The 18,172-nt window shown below is 43.2% G+C and overlaps 1 protein-coding gene across 1 annotated transcript; it reads right to left on the reverse strand.

Annotated features, from left to right (window-relative positions):
* Positions 1–13,943: 13,943 nt before the first annotated feature.
* LOC131183419 (uncharacterized) lies at positions 13,944–15,574 on the reverse strand. The gene is made up of 2 exons (XM_058154192.1): positions 15,158–15,574; positions 13,944–15,096 (listed from the first exon to the last, which is right to left on the reverse strand). The coding sequence occupies exons 1-2, from the start codon at positions 15,288–15,290 to the stop codon at positions 14,171–14,173; spliced, it is 1,059 nt and encodes a 352-aa protein (XP_058010175.1). The 5' UTR covers positions 15,291–15,574; the 3' UTR covers positions 13,944–14,170.
* Positions 15,575–18,172: the final 2,598 nt, after the last annotated feature.

Below are 18,172 nucleotides of genomic sequence, written 5' to 3' on the forward strand. Positions count from 1 at the left end.
GGCGACCACATGGGAGGTCGGTACATTCAGTTTAGTATCCCCCGTCTGGTCACAAGGTATCAATTAGCTAAAAGAAGCCTTATCCTCAGCACCTTTGAATGCCAGAATCCTTAGCTTTAAGACATGTAGCTGAAATTAAGATTCGGGAGATCGGAAAAGTCCCTTTCAGGCCCCTGTTAATTTAAAAGAGATCGGAGGAGAGTTCTTATCCAATTCTCAACTTAAAATTCCGATAGACATTTAAAAGAGATCGGAGGAGAGTTCTTATTCGATTCTCAGCTCAAAATTTTTAATAAGTACTTAAAAGAGATCGGAGGAGAGTTCTTATTCGTTTCTCGATCTAAAATTTCCATAAACATTTAAAAGGAGATCGGAGGAGAGTTCTTATCCGATCTTCGAGCTAAAATTTTAATAAATACTTAAAGGAGATCGGAGGAGGGTTCTTATCCGATCTCCAATCAAAATTTTAATAAATATTTAAAAGAGATCGGAGGAGAGTTCTTATCCGATCTTCGAGCTAAAATTTTAATAAATACTTAAAGGAGATCGGAGGAGGGTTCTTATCCGATCTCTAATCAGAATTTTAATAAATATTTAAAAGAGATCGGAGGAGAGTTCTTATCTGATTCTCACACCAAATTTTAACCTGTGCGCAAAAATAATCCCAAAACCCAAAATGATATGTGACGTCAATTCACTGAGGTTGTCTCATTTACTTATATATCTGGGTAATCCAAATTTAGTGAAAAATCAAATATTCCTTTGGTCAAAAGGATTAACATTCCCATTCAAGCTCTCCTAACTAATGCAAAGTTAAATCTACTTATCCTTATTAAGGGACGAGGTGGGGTGCCTAACACCTTCCCCACCCGTTTACGGACCCCGAACTTAGAATCTCTGTTTTGAAGTGGTTTTATCGCAATTTGTCTTCACAAATGGTTTTCTTTAGTTTCCCTCAAAACTAAGGTGGCGACTCCTCATTCTTTTCCACTTCGGTGAGGGTTCGTTCAGGCGACCGCAAAATCCCTTGCGACAGCTTGGCGACTCCACTGGGGACTCTTGAGATTTAACCCCGGTCTAGAGGTCCAAAAGTAGATTTAATTTTTCAATCAAATTATAGTTAGGTGGGCTCACCCGGTAATATTTTATGTGTTAATTTTTGTCTATTCCTACTAACTGTTCCGCTTGTTTTGCTTGTTTTATTCCCTACAGTGCCCTCCGTTTCGAAAAAAAAGGAAAAAGGAAAAATGGGAAGAATAAAATCCCCCTGAAATGGGAAGAGGTAAAGGTGTCCCTGCACACACTGAACACTCACACGATGTCCTCACACACTTCGGCCCTATACCCGGGCTTTCTTACCCTTTTAGGAAAGTAGGAGGGGGTCATGTAGCGGTACCCATGGGTTTTACCCCGTTAGTATCCGTGAAGGCTTCTGCTCAAATTGAAACTCGTTCTACCCACTGTGATACTCGTGGAATTTTCCCGACAATATCATGGTTATAGAATGGGGCTTTACTGTTACAGTAGGGGCAATTTGGGAACCTGTGGCTTTTAGAAAATTAGACCTTGAGCTAAACTATCACAATAGCTGAAAGCCGTAGTAAGCTATCTTATAAGATAGAACTATCCAATTAGGTAGCACTCATCCGGTATCAGGAATCTCCCTATGTTAGGACAAAAGGGACATACTTACTCTTACCCTATTCTGTTTATTTTACTTTGTTCTTACTTTTAAGGGAAATCTTGAATTATATCGTTAAGAAAACCTGCACATTTTCCTACTTTGATAAATGTGTGGGTACCACTCTGCCAATAATATAATACAAGATTACCTGAATTTATCCTGCTAACGATTTTTTCCGCAGGCATCACCAAACCAAAAGTCTGTAAAAAGGATAGGCATCATTTTTATCATGGCATCCTTGAGTCAGTCAGCAGAAGAAGTTCAGAATGCTAAACTTTGGTCCAAATCAACTCATACCCCAGTACCCCCGCAAAATGATGTTTCCAAGGCACATGCTAGCTTACTACCTTCATGGGATCTGAATAAAATTGAGGTCAGAATGAACAGCCTCGAGGGTCTGTCTAATGGTTGGAGGTCACTTCCTGATCAGGTCAAGGCACGATTTGAAAAGAAGAACGGGAAGATTGCAACCCTTATGCGAGTCAAGGTCCAAATCCCGGCATTAAAGGCCATGTCGCGCTTTGGAGTCCTAAGGCACGGTATTCTCTTTCAATGACATTGATACTGATTCCCACTATGGAAGAATATCGTGCATTACTAGAGATTCCTTATTCAACACACTGGATCTACCTACACCTTGAGCATAGGCGCACTGAAACGATTAACACATTTGTTGGGTATTCCTTCGGAGGAGGCAAAGTCAAAAGAAACTGTCAAAGGGAACACGCATGGATGGTACTGGACCTACCTCGAGAAGCGGTTAGATCAATACCTCCAAGAGAAACGGTGGGATCAAGCTTCAGTAGCACTCGCATTAGGAATCTATGGCACGATTTTGTTCCGGCCCATTAGGAATCATAACTGCAAAGACGGTAGAAGTATTCGGGCGTGAGAAAGGCAGGAGGTCAATCCGATACCGGCAATTCTTGCAGAGACCTTATTAACCCTTACCTACTGCAGACAACAGGGCAAAGGGTCCATTAAGTGTTATTCTCAATTGTTATATCTCTGGATTATCAGTCACATATGTCCTGTGGAGACAAAGGGATTGACTTGGTACCTTGACCAGCCTCCCATCGAGAAGATGACCCGGTTAGTAATCAGTCTAAAGAATGAACAACAGTGGCGGGAACAGATTTTGAGTTTCAATAGCCATGATTATTGTTGGAGGAAGCTGTGGGTGTCAGGCCAATCCGTTTTGATCAACACGGGAGGTAATCAGTCGGTGTCCCTAATCGGAGTAACCGGATACACAAGTTACACTCCGGCATTGGTAATGAGGCAGTTTGGCTCAACACAGTCCAGAATCGACATTGAAGAATATCACCAAGGTCATTTCTACCATGAGCTCAAGGAAGAGGAAGGGTTGAAAATGGCTCGCAGATCCTGGGAAAACATCTCTCTGATGGAAAGGTCGCCTAAAGGTCCAAGTGCCACACGCGATTATCTTGAATGGAGGGCTGGCAGGGACCGAGAACACTCAACTGTAGAATTCGAAGACAGCGACCCTCGTCGGAACGTCCTATTAGAAGAAGCTGATAGCCGTTTGATAAACTCACTACAAAAGGCAAACACCGAAAACTTGCAACTGTAAGAACAAATAAAACAGTTGGAGGACAAACAACAGATTCTCAAGAGGAAAGTAAGAAGGCTCAGGGAAGAGGCAAGGGCCGAAAAGATGGGTTTTGAAGAGCAAGAGATACGGTGGGAAAAGGAAAAAAACTCTCTCCACGCTGTAATGAAAGAAGTAGAAGCACAGAATAATAAGCTTCAGGAAAAAACGAAATACCAAGAGATACTCGTTGAAGAGTATAAACAAGAAAACAAAAAGAAGAAGCTCGAATTGAAAGAACAGGCATTACTCATTAACGATATTCTGAAAGAGTGTGCTGAGGAAAGGAAAGAGAAGGAAAAACAAGCTGCTCTCTATCAAGAGCTGAAAGAGAACGTTGACCAGCTGGAGAGAACGATAGCACAGGGAAAACAAGAGCTATTACCTGAATCCGAGTATGCTCTGAAAGCATTCAACCCTGCCAAACAAGAAGAAAGGATATATGAGTATCTCAGAAAATGCCATCTCATTATAAAGAACCTCCCAGAGCCTAGGCCGATGTAAAGAATACGATTATGCAATTATTGATTAATGAAATGATTTTTGGACCATTGTTTAGCAAATTTGTGAATGAATAATATGACTCCCGTAGGAACTTCCTCGCTAGGGTTATGTGAAAAATTGAGTGCGCTATATGGACAGGTATCATAAATGCGCATTCAATCCAGTCATTCACGGTCAAACTATCGAACGATGCCATGATAAAGTTAATGCAATCATCCTTTAGCAGATTTCATTCTGGCTTCCAAACGCCACTGTATCCTTTGTCCGAACCAGGACTTTTAGTTTTTTACAAAATTCAAAATTCATTAAAAACCTTTTTTTTTCTACAGGAAATCAACATTGCTTCAAACAAGGCAAGTCTGACCAAGCACACGGTATAACCCAAGCGAGTGTACTTAACAAGGTCCCGAACAAAGAAGATAATGGAAGATCAGGAACAAGTACAGAACCTACAAGGGCAGGTTTCCAAATTGAAAGATCAGGTCTCAGAACTTATGAGACTGATGAGGGAAATGTCTCAGAATAAACATGCTTCAGAACCAAACTTACCATTACCTCCACCACCACCTACAACAAATGATCCGCACCAAGCTTCAACTTCTTTTACCTTTCAGTCACCTATTCCGGACCCGACAATCACTGTCAATCCGGCTACCATGAATAATGACCTACCTTACTCTCATTACCCAACCGTTTCAAACACTGATCCATACCCTTCAATTCTAATCCCTCCAGTTCACTCCACCCTTCATCTCCCAGCTGGGGGAGCATTTCATGCAGTGGGAGGAGAAAATAAGACGAGAGAAAATGAGAAACTATCTGCTCTAGAAGAGAGATTGAGAGTGATAGAGGGGCTGAATATGTATGGCTCAGTAGATGTGGCATCACTTAGATTGGTTCCCGATGTGGTGGTGCCACCCAAGTTCAAGGTCCCTGATTTCGACAAGTACACTGGGAATTCAGACCCTCGTATTCACTTGGCCACCTATATCGCCAAGATGTCTGCTCTGACAGAGGATGACAGACTGCTGGTTCACTTCTTTCATGAGAGCCTCTCCGGGGCAGCTTTGAGATGGTGTATTCAGTTGGACAGGAGTAAGCTGCGGTCCTGGAAGGATTTAGCTGATGCCTTCCTAAGACAGTACAAATTTAACTGCGATGTGGCCCCCACAAGGAGAGATCTTCAAAACCTGGTGCAGAGGGACAGGGAAGGCTTCAAGGAGTATGCCCAGAGATGGAGAGAAAAGGCGGCAGAAGTACACCCTCCGGTGACTGACAATGAGCTGTGCTCTTTGTTCATCGAGACTCTAAAAGCTCCATACTTCAACTTGATGATTGGAAACACTTCCAACAGCTTCTCTGACATCATCCAGGCTGGTGAAAGAATAGAGGCCAACTTAAGAATGGGGCGACTGCAGGAGTTGGCTGAGAATCCTGCAAAGAAGACTGCCAATGTTGGCAAGAAAAAAGAGGGTGATGTGCATTCCATCACCTGGCAGAATAATTACTCCCCACTCCCCCAAAATAATTACCGACCATACCCTTTTCATGGCCAAACCATCGCAAACATTCCACCTCCTTTTCCTAATTATCCACACCCACGCCCACAATATCCCCCACCTACAAATTACCAACCAAGACCACCTCCTCCTCCTGCTCAACCAAGACCACCACAAAACAACCCAAGACCCCCAAGAAACCCTGATCCACCTCTTCCCCTCCCACTCAGTGAAATATACCGATACCTTGTCGGTATAAACCAAATTGTACCAGTTCCCCTAGACCCAATTCAGCCTCCATATCCCAGGTGGTATGATGCCACTGCCCGTTGTGAATATCATGGAGGAGCACAAGGGCATTCAACTGATAACTGCGGGGCACTCAGAGGGAGAGTGCACGCTTTAATCCGAAATGGGTGGTTGAAGATTGAGGGAAATGGTTCCCTCCCCAATGTTACCTCAAACCCATTGCCCAACCATAATGCGGGTAATGGAGTAAATATGATAGAGCCAGATGGAGAGAGGTTGGCACCAGAGGTGGATGAGTTAGTTCCTCACTTTGAGGAAATTTTTGCCATGGCAATGAGTGAAGGTTATCTTTGCCCTCAGATATCCGAATCAGGAAACGGCACGGGATGTCCTTACCATGGAGGGGCAGGTGATCATGAGTTACAAGACTGTGCGGGATTCCGTCGAGAGGTACAGAATTTGCTGTCCCTCAAAATTTTAAGATGCCAAAGGAGATTAAAAGTGGAGGGCGAAGTAAACACCGCCAGGTTTGGCCAAAATACCTCTACCCCTAACCCTAAATTAACCTACTTTGTCCCCAATCCCCCAGTAACCTCGCCGCCAGTAACGGTTATCCGAGCCCCATCTCAGCTCCCTGTTACCAACACCCACACTATACCTTGGAACTATAATTTCCAAGTCTTCACCCAAGGAGCGTCAAGCAGTACATCAGCTCCTAATCTTGCCTCACCTCTAGCACCACCAAAACCATGTTTTACTCCTCATGAGCATTTTAGAATGACTTATGCCGGACCTACCACCAGTATTACTCCCCGAACTAATCCTCAACCCGTCAATACCACAAAATCCTCCTCGCTTGAGCAAGAAGTCAAGTTCGTAACTTGAAGTGGGAGGTGTTACAGGAACGAAGAGAGAGAAAAGAGGAAAGGGAAAGTAAAAATGGGAGAGTCACTAAAGAATACAGAAGAGGAGGTTGAGAAGGCAGAGGAAGTAGAGCCTACCGGACATAAAGAAGAGAAAGAACTGCTGCTCCAAATAATGAAACAGAGTGAGTATAATGTAGTGGAGCAGTTGAGAAAGACACCTGCCCGAATTTCACTGTTATCACTGATCCTGAGCTCAGAAGTCCATCGACAAGCCTTGCAGAGAATCTTGGATCAGGCCTTTGTAAACCCCGACATCACACCGGGGCAGTTTGAAAAGACAGTAGGGCAAATCCAAGCATCCAGTTTTGTTACCCTCTCGGAAGACGAGATAGACCCTGCGGGTTTAAGGCACAATAAAGCTCTGCACGTGACAGTGAAATGTAAGGGTTGTATAGTAGCCAATGTACTTATTGACAACGGATCCGCTCTCAATGTACTGCCTAGTGCTACCTTGGCTAGGCTGCCAGTTGACCAATCAGATATACGTCAAAGTGCTATGGTAGTAAGAGCCTTTGACGGTACAAGAAGAGAAGTCCTGGGGGATATTGACTTACCACTTCAAATCGGTGCATGTACCTTCAACGTCACATTTCAAGTGATGAATATTGAGCCGGCCTACACTATGTTGTTGGGGAGGCCGTGGATCCATTTCGCAAATGCTGTTCCTTCAACTTTGCATCAGAAAATAAAGTACATCATGGACGGCAAAATCATCACGGTGAAAGGAAAAGAAGCCATATTAGTCACCAAGCCACAATCACTTCCCTATGTAGAAGCTGCTGAAGAGTCGTTGGAAAGTTCTTTCCAGGCCCTTGAATTATAAGACACCAGGAAGGTGGGGGCTATGGCTATGGTGGCCAAAGTAATGTCAAGGAATGGGTATCAAGAGGGCAAAGGCTTGGGGACCGCTTTGCAAGGAATCGTGGAACCAATATCGGCTATCCAGAAGGTAGGCCGTTGCGGATTGGGTTATGAGGAGGACGCCCTTATGGATGGGCGATTCTGGATGAGGAATAGACTTCGGGATCAGAGGTTTGATCGGAAAATGGGAAAAAGGGAGATAGTCCCGCGGATCACAGACGTCTTCACTAAACCGATCATCGAAAATCCAACAGAGGTTGAAGAATCACCTGATGAACCATTCATTAACGTCATCCACCTAGATTCATTGTATGAGGCTCTGGTCTCGCCAATAGCTGAGGGACAAGAGTTGGACAACTGGACGGCAGAGGACATCCCTGTACTCAATTTCAAGTAAAGTACCTTTGGTTATCTACACTTGATCATTTTGTCCATAGTGGCAAGTGTGACATTGTAAATGGACCCTTTTCTTATGACATAAATTTTTAATGAATTAATAACGCATTTATTTCCAAATCCTTTTTATGCTCTTCATTTGAATTCCATCTTTATAATATATTCTATTTTCGTTCATTCAAGACCTTTCATCTAACACCTAATAATCCAATAGACTCAGAGATTCCTCTGGTTAATTTTGAAATCCCTATAACTACCATTACTTCAAGTGATTCTAAGGTAGAGCTCACAGAGGAAAGCAATGAAAACGATGAACCTTCCCTCGTGCCTTATGGAGATAAAACACGCACCATAAACTTAGGCACGGAAGAAGTAAAGAGGGAACTTAAGGTTGTGGAGAGTGAGGAATTGGGAGATATGATCAGTTTGCTCAGAGAATTCCTGGACGTATTTTCCTGGAGCTATGATGATATGGTTGGTTTGGACCCCCAGATAGTGGCGCACAAAATTCCCCTAATTCCAGGGACAATCCCGGTAAAGCAGAAGCTAAGAAGAATGAATCCTGACACACTGCTCAAGGTTAGAGATGAGGTCAAGAAACAGTATGACGCTGGGTTCATAGAAGTAGTCAAATATCCCCAATGGATAGCTAACGTTGTCCCGGTAATGAAGAAGAACGGGAAAGTTAGGGTGTGTGTTGATTACAGGGATCTTAATAAAGCAAGTCTAAAAGATGATTTCCCTCTCCCCCACATTGATGTGTTAGTAGACAATGCTGCAGGATTGGGCAGGTGCTCATGCATTGATGGGGCATCTGGGTACAATCAAATCCCAATGGATGAGGAAGACAAAGAGAAAACCGCTTTTATCACTCAATGGGGAGTATTTTGCTATCGGGTCATGCCCTTCGGGCTGAAGAATGCTGGTGCCACCTATCAGCGCGCTATGGTCACATTATTCCACGATATGATGCATAAAGAAGTGGAGGTGTACGTGGATGATATGATCATCAAATCACGGGGAGAAGAAAGCCATGTGCAGGTGCTGAGGAAAGTATTTGAGAGACTCAGGAAATATCAGTTGAAACTGAACCCTGCTAAATGCATATTCGGAGCTCGGTCAGGGAAATTGTTGGGATTCATAGAGAGTGAAAAGGGAATAGAGGTAGATCCAGACAAGGTTCGAGCTATTCAAGAGATGCCACCCCCAAGAACAGAAAGGGAGGTGCGTATTTTCCTGGGAAAGTTGAACTACATCTCGAGATTTATTTCCAATCTCACCTCTAAGGCTGAGCCTATCTTTAGACTTCTTCGGAAAAATAACGCCACCCAATGGGATTTAGTTTGTCAAGAGGCTTTTGAGACAATCAAGCAATATCTGTCAAACCCACCAGTGTTGGTTCCTCCCGTGGCGGGGAGACCTCTGATCCTGTATATGGCAGTCCAACAAAACTCGATGGGATGTGTTTTGGGACAACATGACGACACTGGCCGAAAAGAGAGGGCTATCTATTACCTGAGTAAAAAGTTCAATGATTGTGAGTCAAGGTACTCTTTCTTAGAAAAGACTTGCTACGCGTTAGCCTGGACAGCAAACTGCCTCAAGCACTACATGTTGAATCACAAGACATGGCTCATCTCCAAGATGGATCCTATCAAATATGTATTCGAAAGCCCATTCGTGCCAGGCAGGATAGCCAAATGGCAGGTTATACTCTCCCAATATGACATAGTCTATATGACCCGGAAGGCGGTGAAAGGTAGCGTGATCGCTGATCTTCTAGCAGAAAATCCTATCCAGGATTATGAAGCTCTGGATTTTGAGTTCCCCGATGAGCACATTAATGAAGTGGACTGCGAAGAAGAGGGGCCAGCCGATGTATGGGAAATGTATTTCGACGGAGTCACAATTTGTCCGTAATGGAATTGAGTGTGTTAATATCCCCGGATGGAAAACATTTTCCGATAGCTGTCAAGTTGAGATTTGACTGCACCAACAACGTCGCGGAATACGAAGCTTGTGTGATGGGTCTACAGGCAGCCATCGAAATGAAAATCAGGAAGTTGAAGGTACATGGAGACTCAACCCTGATCATTTATCAAGTCAAGGGGGAATGGCAAACTAAGGATCCGAAGCTAATACCGTATCAGAAGTACTTGTTGGAGCTGATTAAGAAATTCGAAGAAATCTCTTTCACTCATCTTAGTAGAGACAAGAATCAATTTGCTGATGCCTTAGCTACTCTAGCTGTTATGGCTCAAATCGAAGAGGGTCAGATGATTCAGATATTGAAGATTAAAGTAAGAAGTGAGCTAGCATATTGCTTCATGATTGAGGAAGAACCCGACGGTAAACCTTGGTATCATGACATCCTGGTCTACATCAGAACCAGAGAATTTCCCCCAGGGGCCAGCAGAAACGAAAGAAGAATGATCCGAAGATTAGCATTGGGATACTTCCCCAGTGGAGAAACCCTATACAAGAGAAGCTCCAACGGCGAATTGTTGAGATGTGTGGACGCAAAGGAGGCAAAAAAAATCCTTTTCGAGACGCATGAGGGAAACTGTGCAACCCATGCCAATGGGCACATGATGGCTAAGCAAATCATGCGACGGGGATATTTTTGGACTACAATGGAAAAGGATTGCATCGAGTATTTCCGAAAATGCCATAAGTGTCAAATCTATGCAGATCCGATAAATGTGCTGCCTCACAAATTGTTCAACCTCACCTCACCTTGGCCTTTCGCAATGTGGGGCATCGATGTGATTGGTCCCATCAACCCTAAGGCATCCAATGGGCACAGATTTATCCTAGTAGCAATCGACTATTTTTCTAAGTGGGTTGAAGCCACGTCATACGCCCATATCACGCAGAATACGTTTCTCAAATTCTTCAGAAGCAACATCATCTGCCGGCATGGTCTCCCCAATGAAATCGTTACTGACAATGCTAAGAATCTCAATGGCCCGAAGATTCAGAAATTGTGTGATCAATACAAAATTCGACACCTCAATTCCTCCCTATACTGTCCTCAGATGAATGGAGCGGTGGAAGCCGCGAACAAAAATCTCAAGAGGATAATCCGGAAAATGACAGTCACATATAGGGATTGGCATGATATGCTTCCCTATGCTCTTCATGCATACCGGACTTCTGTAAGAACCTCAACCGGGGCAACTCCATACTCACTGGTTTACAGGATGGAAGCGGTATCACCTATTGAAGTTGAAATTCCTTCCCTAAGCATTCTGAAAGAATCAGGGATTGATGAGTCGGAATGGATCCAGTCAAGGTTGGATCAGTTAAACTTGCTGGATGAGAAAAGGTTAGCAGCAGTATGTCATGGGCAGTTATACCAGATGAGAATGGCTAGAGCATTTGACAAAAGCATTCGCCCTCGCGAATTCCAACCCGGGGACCTAGTTTTGAAGAAAGTGCTGCCGAATCAAAATGATCCCCAGGGCAAATGGTCACCAACCTACGAGGGACCCTATGTGGTTAAAAAGGCATTTTCTGGAGGAGCCTTGATCTTGACCCACATGGACGGTGAAGAGTTTCCAAGGCCTGTGAACGCTGACACCATCAAGAGATACTATGCCTTAAAAAAAAAAAAAAAAGAAAGTAGGAGTGAAAACCCAAAAGGGCGCTCCTAGCAAAATGTGTGAAAGAAGGCGAAAACCCCAAAGGGGCGCTTTCTGCAAAATGAGTGAAGGATGAAAACCCGAAAGGGCATCCTGAAAAGTGAGTTATCCAAAAAAAAAAAAAAAAAAAAAATCTAGGGGTGAAAACCCGCAAGGGCATCCCAAGAACCAAAAGGGAGAAATAAGGAAAGAAGCATGAGACCAAGAAGGGAAATAAACCGTCATGACATGAGGCTTCAGAGAATTTGAAATAATGGCAGTTAAGGGATTTCAAAGCCAGCCACAAGGAATATGTGAGATCTATCCTTGTACCCTTCTTCTTTGAAACTCTATCTTTGTTTTTATTAAAATCGTAATAAAGTCATACTTCATTCCCTATGCTTCTATCTTTCCCTTATATTTATTCTTTAACATTATCCTTCTGCAATCTCGTTATTTAATGCGCTATTAATCAGTTAAAATTTTTGCCATAAGATTAGGATTTAACAATTGATAACCTCACATACTTTACTATGAGATTTGCAGGGAATGACCAGGAAAAGGGTACACAAAAGGAAAATAGGGATGGAAACCCGAAAGGGCATCCTTAAAAAAAGAAAAAGGAGTGAAAACCGAAAGGGCACTCCTAGCAAAATGTGTGAAAGAGGCTGAAAACCCGAGAGGGCGCCTTCTGCAAAATGAGTGAAGGATGAAAACCCGAAAGGGCATCCTGAAAAAGTGAGTTATTCAAAAAAAAAAAAAAAAAACAAAACAAAACAAAAAACTAGAGGTGAAAACCTGGAAGGGCGCTTCTAGTCATATAGACGAAGGGGAAGTGAAAACCCGCAAGGGTGCTTTTCGGGAGAAAGTCTAAAAAAAACAGAAATGGGGCATTTGAAGAAACGAGGCCATAGGTCAAGTCTTGCAACTCGTCCTCCATTCATCATTGGCCTTCGGGATTCTGTTAAGTACACTTCATTGGGGAAGAACTTCTTGTGTCCGGATTAGGCTTGCTTTGTAAGTGCAATTTAAATTTCCTGTTATCAACCTCTGGTTCCTTGATCTAAGTTGATTTTAATTTCCTGCAATTTAAATTTCCAGTTATCAACCTCTGGCTTCTTGATCTAAGTTGATTTTAATTTCATGCAATTTAAATTTCCCGTTATCAACCTCTGGTTCCTTGATCTAAGTTGATTTTAATTTCCTGCAATTTAAATTTCCAGTTATCAACCTCTGGTTCCTTGATCTAAGTTGATTTTAATTTTCCTGCAAATTTCCAGTTATCAACCTCTGGTTCCTTGATCTAAGTTGATTTTAATTTCCTGCAATTTATATTTCCTGTTATCAACCTCTGGTTCCTTGATCTAAGTTGATTTTTAATTTCCTGCAATTTAAATTTCCAGTTATCAACCTTTGGTTCCTTGATCTAAGTTGATTTTAATTTCCTGCAATTTAAATTTCCTGTTATCAACCTCTGGTTCCTTGATCTAAGTTGATTTTTAATTTCCTGCAATTTATATTTCCTATTATCAACCTCTGGTTCCTTGATCTAAGTTGATTTTAATTTCCTGCAATTTATATTTCCTGTTATCAACCTCTGGTTCCTTGATCTAAGTTGATTTTTAATTTCCTGCAATTTAAATTTCCAGTTATCAACCTCTGGTTCCTTGATCTAAGTTGATTTTAATTTCCTGCAATTTAAATTTCCTGTTATCAACCTCTGGTTCCTTGATCTAAGTTGATTTTTAATTTCCTGCAATTTAAATTTCCTGTTATCAACCTCTGGTTCCTTGATCTAAGTTGATTTTAATTTCCTGCAATTTAAATTTCCTGTTATCAACCTCTGGTTCCTTGATCTAAGTTCTCTGGTTCCTTGATCTAAGTTGATTTTAATTTCCTGCAATTTAAATTTCCTGTTATCAACCTCTGGTTCCTTGATCTAAGTTGATTTTAATTTCCTGCAATTTAAATTTCCTGATATCAACCTCTGGTTCCTTGATCTAAGTTGATTTTAATTTCCGGCAATTTAAATTTCCTGTTATCAACCTCTGATCCAAGTTGATTTTAATTTTCTAATGTTTTAACTTCTGTTGCCGATCTCTAGGTCACTAACTTAGGTATGCCTTAATTCCCTAACTTCGAACACCTAATCGTCCAAAATTTGGGTCTGAATCTTTACATAATTCCTACACGGGAATATTTTCCCTTTAATAGAAATTATGTAAAGAGGGGCAGCTGTCGACACCATATTTTGGCCGATCCCCAGAATTAATAAACTCTGAAACCGATCCCCAGTACTAAATCTCTTTGTTCTAGATAACCACATTTCTGATCTCTCCTCACTAGGAATTGAATCAATGCTAAGTCCTCACATCAGTCAAGGCCTTATCGGTGTATTAAATCACTCACTGATCTCAAACCCATTGTCGAATCTCCTGACCAGTCAAGTATATTCCTGATCTCTGTTGACAAACGAAATGAACTGACACTAGATCTTTTCTTACCAGTTTTATTGCCGATCTCCCTTTCAAAAGTTTAAGAATAATCAAAGGTTCCGTTCCGGTTTAAGGACGATTCCGATCTTAAATGTTCAAGCCAAATTTCTAATTTTAATCAAGTTCCGTTTAGCGTTGGTTCTCTACTGATCTTATGCTCATTATGTCTTCCGATCTCTCACACTTGGGTTGATAATCACTTTCAGTTCTTTCAAGATACTCAAACAATCAAGTGTTTAATAATTTAGAAATGTTCCGATCACAACCATTCATCGAACAAAAGAGGCATTCCATTTCATTTCATTTCAAAATTTGTACAAGTTATTCAGCTGGAGGATCACCTCCAGCCTGATCTACATTTTGTCCGTCTTCTCCCTCACCCTCAGCCTCCTCCTCACTATCCTCACCCTCGCCTCCGGGAGCCAGGTCGGCCATCCAAGAGAAGTCCTCCTCTGGGTAACGCTTCTGGAGCTCGGCCAAGAGATCCTTGTGAGCATTCACATAAGCACCGGCTATTCCTGTCACCATCTCTTCATCTTTTGCCTTAAGCTCCTCAGTAAGGTGAGCGACCCGAGCAGCTTCGTTGGCCCGGAGCGCCTGGACTTCTCCAAGAGCACGATCCTTTTCAGCCAGAACATGAACCTGTTCGGCCAGCTTATCCTCATAGTACTTCATACGCCCCTCAATTTGAGATATGTAATCCTGAGCGGATGAGAGTTGGGATCGAAGGGATGCCACTTCTTGACTCTTCTTCTCGACCTCCTTACCCAGGCGGTGAGCCTTTTCCCGGACTATGTGCTGGTTCACCAGGCACTCTACATTCAGACTCATGGATCGGGTCAGAATGTCGTCGAGATTGTCCGGAGACAGTCGGTCCCGATCCTCCCGAAGGCAGATGGAAGACCCCAAGACTTTGGCAAAACCTGGGTTCTCCCGAACAGTCCGGTTCTTCTCCAGGGAAGCGATCAGCACTTGAGCGCCACGAGGAGGGGGCCTCGCAGAAGGTTGAGAAGGACCCCCTTCTGTGCTTGGAGCAACTGGAGGAAGTGGAGGCGGCTCTTCTCGTCGAGGAGGAGATCGGACAGCTTCTGCGATCGACGGTCCCGAAGGTCGAGGCGGGCCTCTTTGTATCTCCCCAGGTTCATGGCCGGGTGTTTGAAGCAGTTCCGAACGCTTCATCTCTTTTATCTTCCGGGAAATCTCTCTTTCTTTCTTCCGCTTCTTGGAACCCTCACCACCCGCCATACCTGCACAAAGAAGAGGTCAGTGAGATCGCTAAGGTCCTGAGATCTGAGATGTAGAAAGTACCAATGCCGAGGTCAGAGAGCGGAAGCTCGCGATCTTGGCCGGTGATCAGCTGTATAGTCCAATGATGCAGCTCGGCAGTCACCGCATCTAAACAGGAGAACTTCTCCCTAGCCGCTTGATCTTTCAGTTCCATCACCACGGCTCCCTCTTCCCTATTCAGAGCGAGATGCTTCGGAATCAAGGGCCCCTGGTGCCACCAGCTACGGGGGAAGCCCTCAAAGCAGTTCGGATTTTTGCTCCTCAGAATGAAGAAGCGGTTCTTCCAATTCTTAAGGGAGGAGGGCAGATCGGTAAAGAGCCCACAATGAGGCTTCGCCTGAAAGAACCAGTGCTCGTCGTCCTTTCGGTGAGTTAGCCTGTGCAGTTCGGCGAACACCTTAGCCGTAGGACTGATTCCCTTAGCTCGGCACAGGCCTCGGAAGGCTATTAAGATCCGCCACGAGTTAGGGTGAATTTGGGCAATGCACACTTGGTAAAATTTTAAGACCTCTTTGAAGAAGTCGTCCAGAGGGAACCGAAGACCGGCCTTTAATTGTTCTTCATAGACCATGATCATATCGTTTTCTTCGAAGAAGTGATCGGCACGAAGATCGCCGTGGCATTTAATTAGCTCGTACGAGTCAGGCCGAATGTTGTATTCTTGGCTGAACGACTGCAGATCGGTTTCTTGAAGGATCAATGGCAGCTCGTCCAGGGGGAGGTTCTCTCTCCCTGAAGAAGGCGCATGCCTTGATAATGTTGCTTGTCCCAGAGCTGGAACGGAGACCCTAGGAGGTTCAGGTTGCGCGCTTGGCCCGACTATCTCTACCTCATCGAACGACCATGAAAACTGAATAGAAGGAGGGCTCGTAGCTCTCTGACCTTCGGCACCGCTCATTTTCAAAGAAAATAAAGATTTTAAACTAAAAGAAAGATCAAAGCCCTTACTGGAGTCTGATCGGTGTCGGAGGAACTTGAGAAAATGAGAGGATTTCGGGGTTGTTTGCGAGAGACTGGAAATGACATAAGAGAGCGAATGGCTGGCCCCTCCTCTATTTATACTCATCCGAGCATTTAATACTCACTCTGTCCTAGGCGGCGCATCGGTTAACGGGATTCGCCAGCTGTTTCTGACATTTCCCAAGAATATTCTAGATACCTCACAAAGAGATCGGCTAGGTAAGGATCGGCGGATTAAAAGGGATATTTTGAATTGCAGATCGGATAAGTGTCATTCAGGTAAAGAACCAGATCGGATAATCACATTAGAGATCGGAAAATAATCAATGCAATAATAATAAAATGATAATCGACAAAATAAAGTCTTTATTTTCAAAAGATCGGATTACATCATTTGGGCGATCTCTAAGGATCGGACTATATTAAAATTGGATTACATCATTTCTGTGATCTCTAGAAATCGGATTACATTGAAAACAAAATACATCATTTGGGCGATCTCTAGGGACCGGAATGTCACATTGTGACTGATCCAAAGGGGTGTCACCGACCAGAACCGAGGCGCTGTCGGAACACCCAATGTCGAGGAAAACCGCTGTCGGAACACCCAATGTGGTGAGAAGCCCAATAAACTTGGAAGAGCAACCGTCAAGGGTCGGCGGAACATTAGCAATTTGCTTAGCCAAAATCGGTTCGCTGATTATTCCAGTTGAACGACTCGAGATCGATATGATCGAGGTCCGTAATCCAGATCGGTCAATTGATCCAGTTCTCTCACCATCATCAGATAAGGTTATCACTATTATTCGATCACCGGAATCGTAAATTTTCAGTCGAGGAGTAAAGAAGTCCATCGGAAAAGGATCAAAAGCCACGATGCGGAACTCTTGCGAGCAGTTAGAGCAAGAAAGTAAAAAGGAAGAGAGGAAAATCGAATGAGGGAAGTTTTTTCTGTCAGGGGTATATATAGGGGGAAATCAAGCATTTATTGCTTAGCAGAAAACAAAGCGGACGCTTCGGGAATCGAGGGGAATTAATGCTTTGACCTAACCGGGCCTGGTTAAGGGAAGTATTAGAATAATAGAGATCAGAAGAGGGGAGATCGGTATGAAAGATCGGAAAAGGACCATGTTAAGAAGGTTGGAAAGAAAGAGAGAGCAGAAAACGAAAGGGCGCCTACTGCCGTCACCATAATCAGAGTCGAGGTAGTTAAAGCATTGCCAAGTAAAATCTCAACCGCACGCCCCAGAATCGCCCACATTTCTGACATGCGTCGTCGGGGCAGATCAGTACATCCTAATCTCCACCGTTGATCCAACTTGTAAGGACGAGCCCAGCGCCCTTGGATCAAAGAAGAAGATGACAAAACCAGCGCCTTTCACTCCTAACCCTTGGATCGCCCCGGACAAGAGAATTTGGGGCCGTCAGATTAGAGGAGGAAGAAGACAAATATTCTGAAATGGATCTCGGCCGTCTGTTCTGATTCTCTTTAATTCTTGAGCTTAGGATTATGTCCCTTGAAATCTTGACCCTCCATCTCCCTTAGGATAGATCCTGACTCTTCAAGGGGAACACCCGGTCCCTATAAATACCTGCATGAAAAACTGTTCAGGGGACGGAAAAAAAAGATAGAAAAAAGGCAGTGACCATAGTGGAAGAACTCTGAAACTTAATTCAGTTCGTTACTCTGCTATTTTAGCTTTCATAAGAAAAACTTTGGAAACCAGTTTTCTAAAGTGTTTTCTTGCAAATGGATTTTTGAATACTGAAATTCTTCATTTTCAGTCCGTTCATTATCTTGTGACACTCTCACCTTTTGTCTTTGTTATCTTCTATTTCCATTAATATTGTCCAAGTTCAACTCTATTCAAGATTGGTTATTTTGACCTGTTTACATTTTAACAAAGAATCCTTCATTTCGAGGCGAACCTTAGTCCTCCAGCTATCAACCTGCAGTCCTGTTACATTCTGTGATTCCATAGTTAGTTTAGTAGATTCGACTCCCTACAGGTGAGTGCTATATCGTTATTTTATCAAATGTTCTTCTTTATTCACGTATTTCATTTATTCTTTTTC

Source organism: Hevea brasiliensis, chromosome 9 (genome assembly GCF_030052815.1).
Source record: "Hevea brasiliensis isolate MT/VB/25A 57/8 chromosome 9, ASM3005281v1, whole genome shotgun sequence".
Classification (NCBI taxonomy): domain Eukaryota; kingdom Viridiplantae; phylum Streptophyta; class Magnoliopsida; order Malpighiales; family Euphorbiaceae; genus Hevea; species Hevea brasiliensis.

Bases quoted from the DNA above. Each gene is read 5' to 3' on its own strand.
- LOC131183419 (XM_058154192.1), bottom strand. From the start codon at position 15,290: ATGGAACTGAAAGATCAAGCGGCTAGGGAGAAGTTCTCCTGTTTAGAT. The intron at 15,097-15,157 runs GTACTTTCTACA...TTCTTTGTGCAG, and splicing joins GCTCTCTGACCTCGGCATTG to GTATGGCGGGTGGTGAGGGT.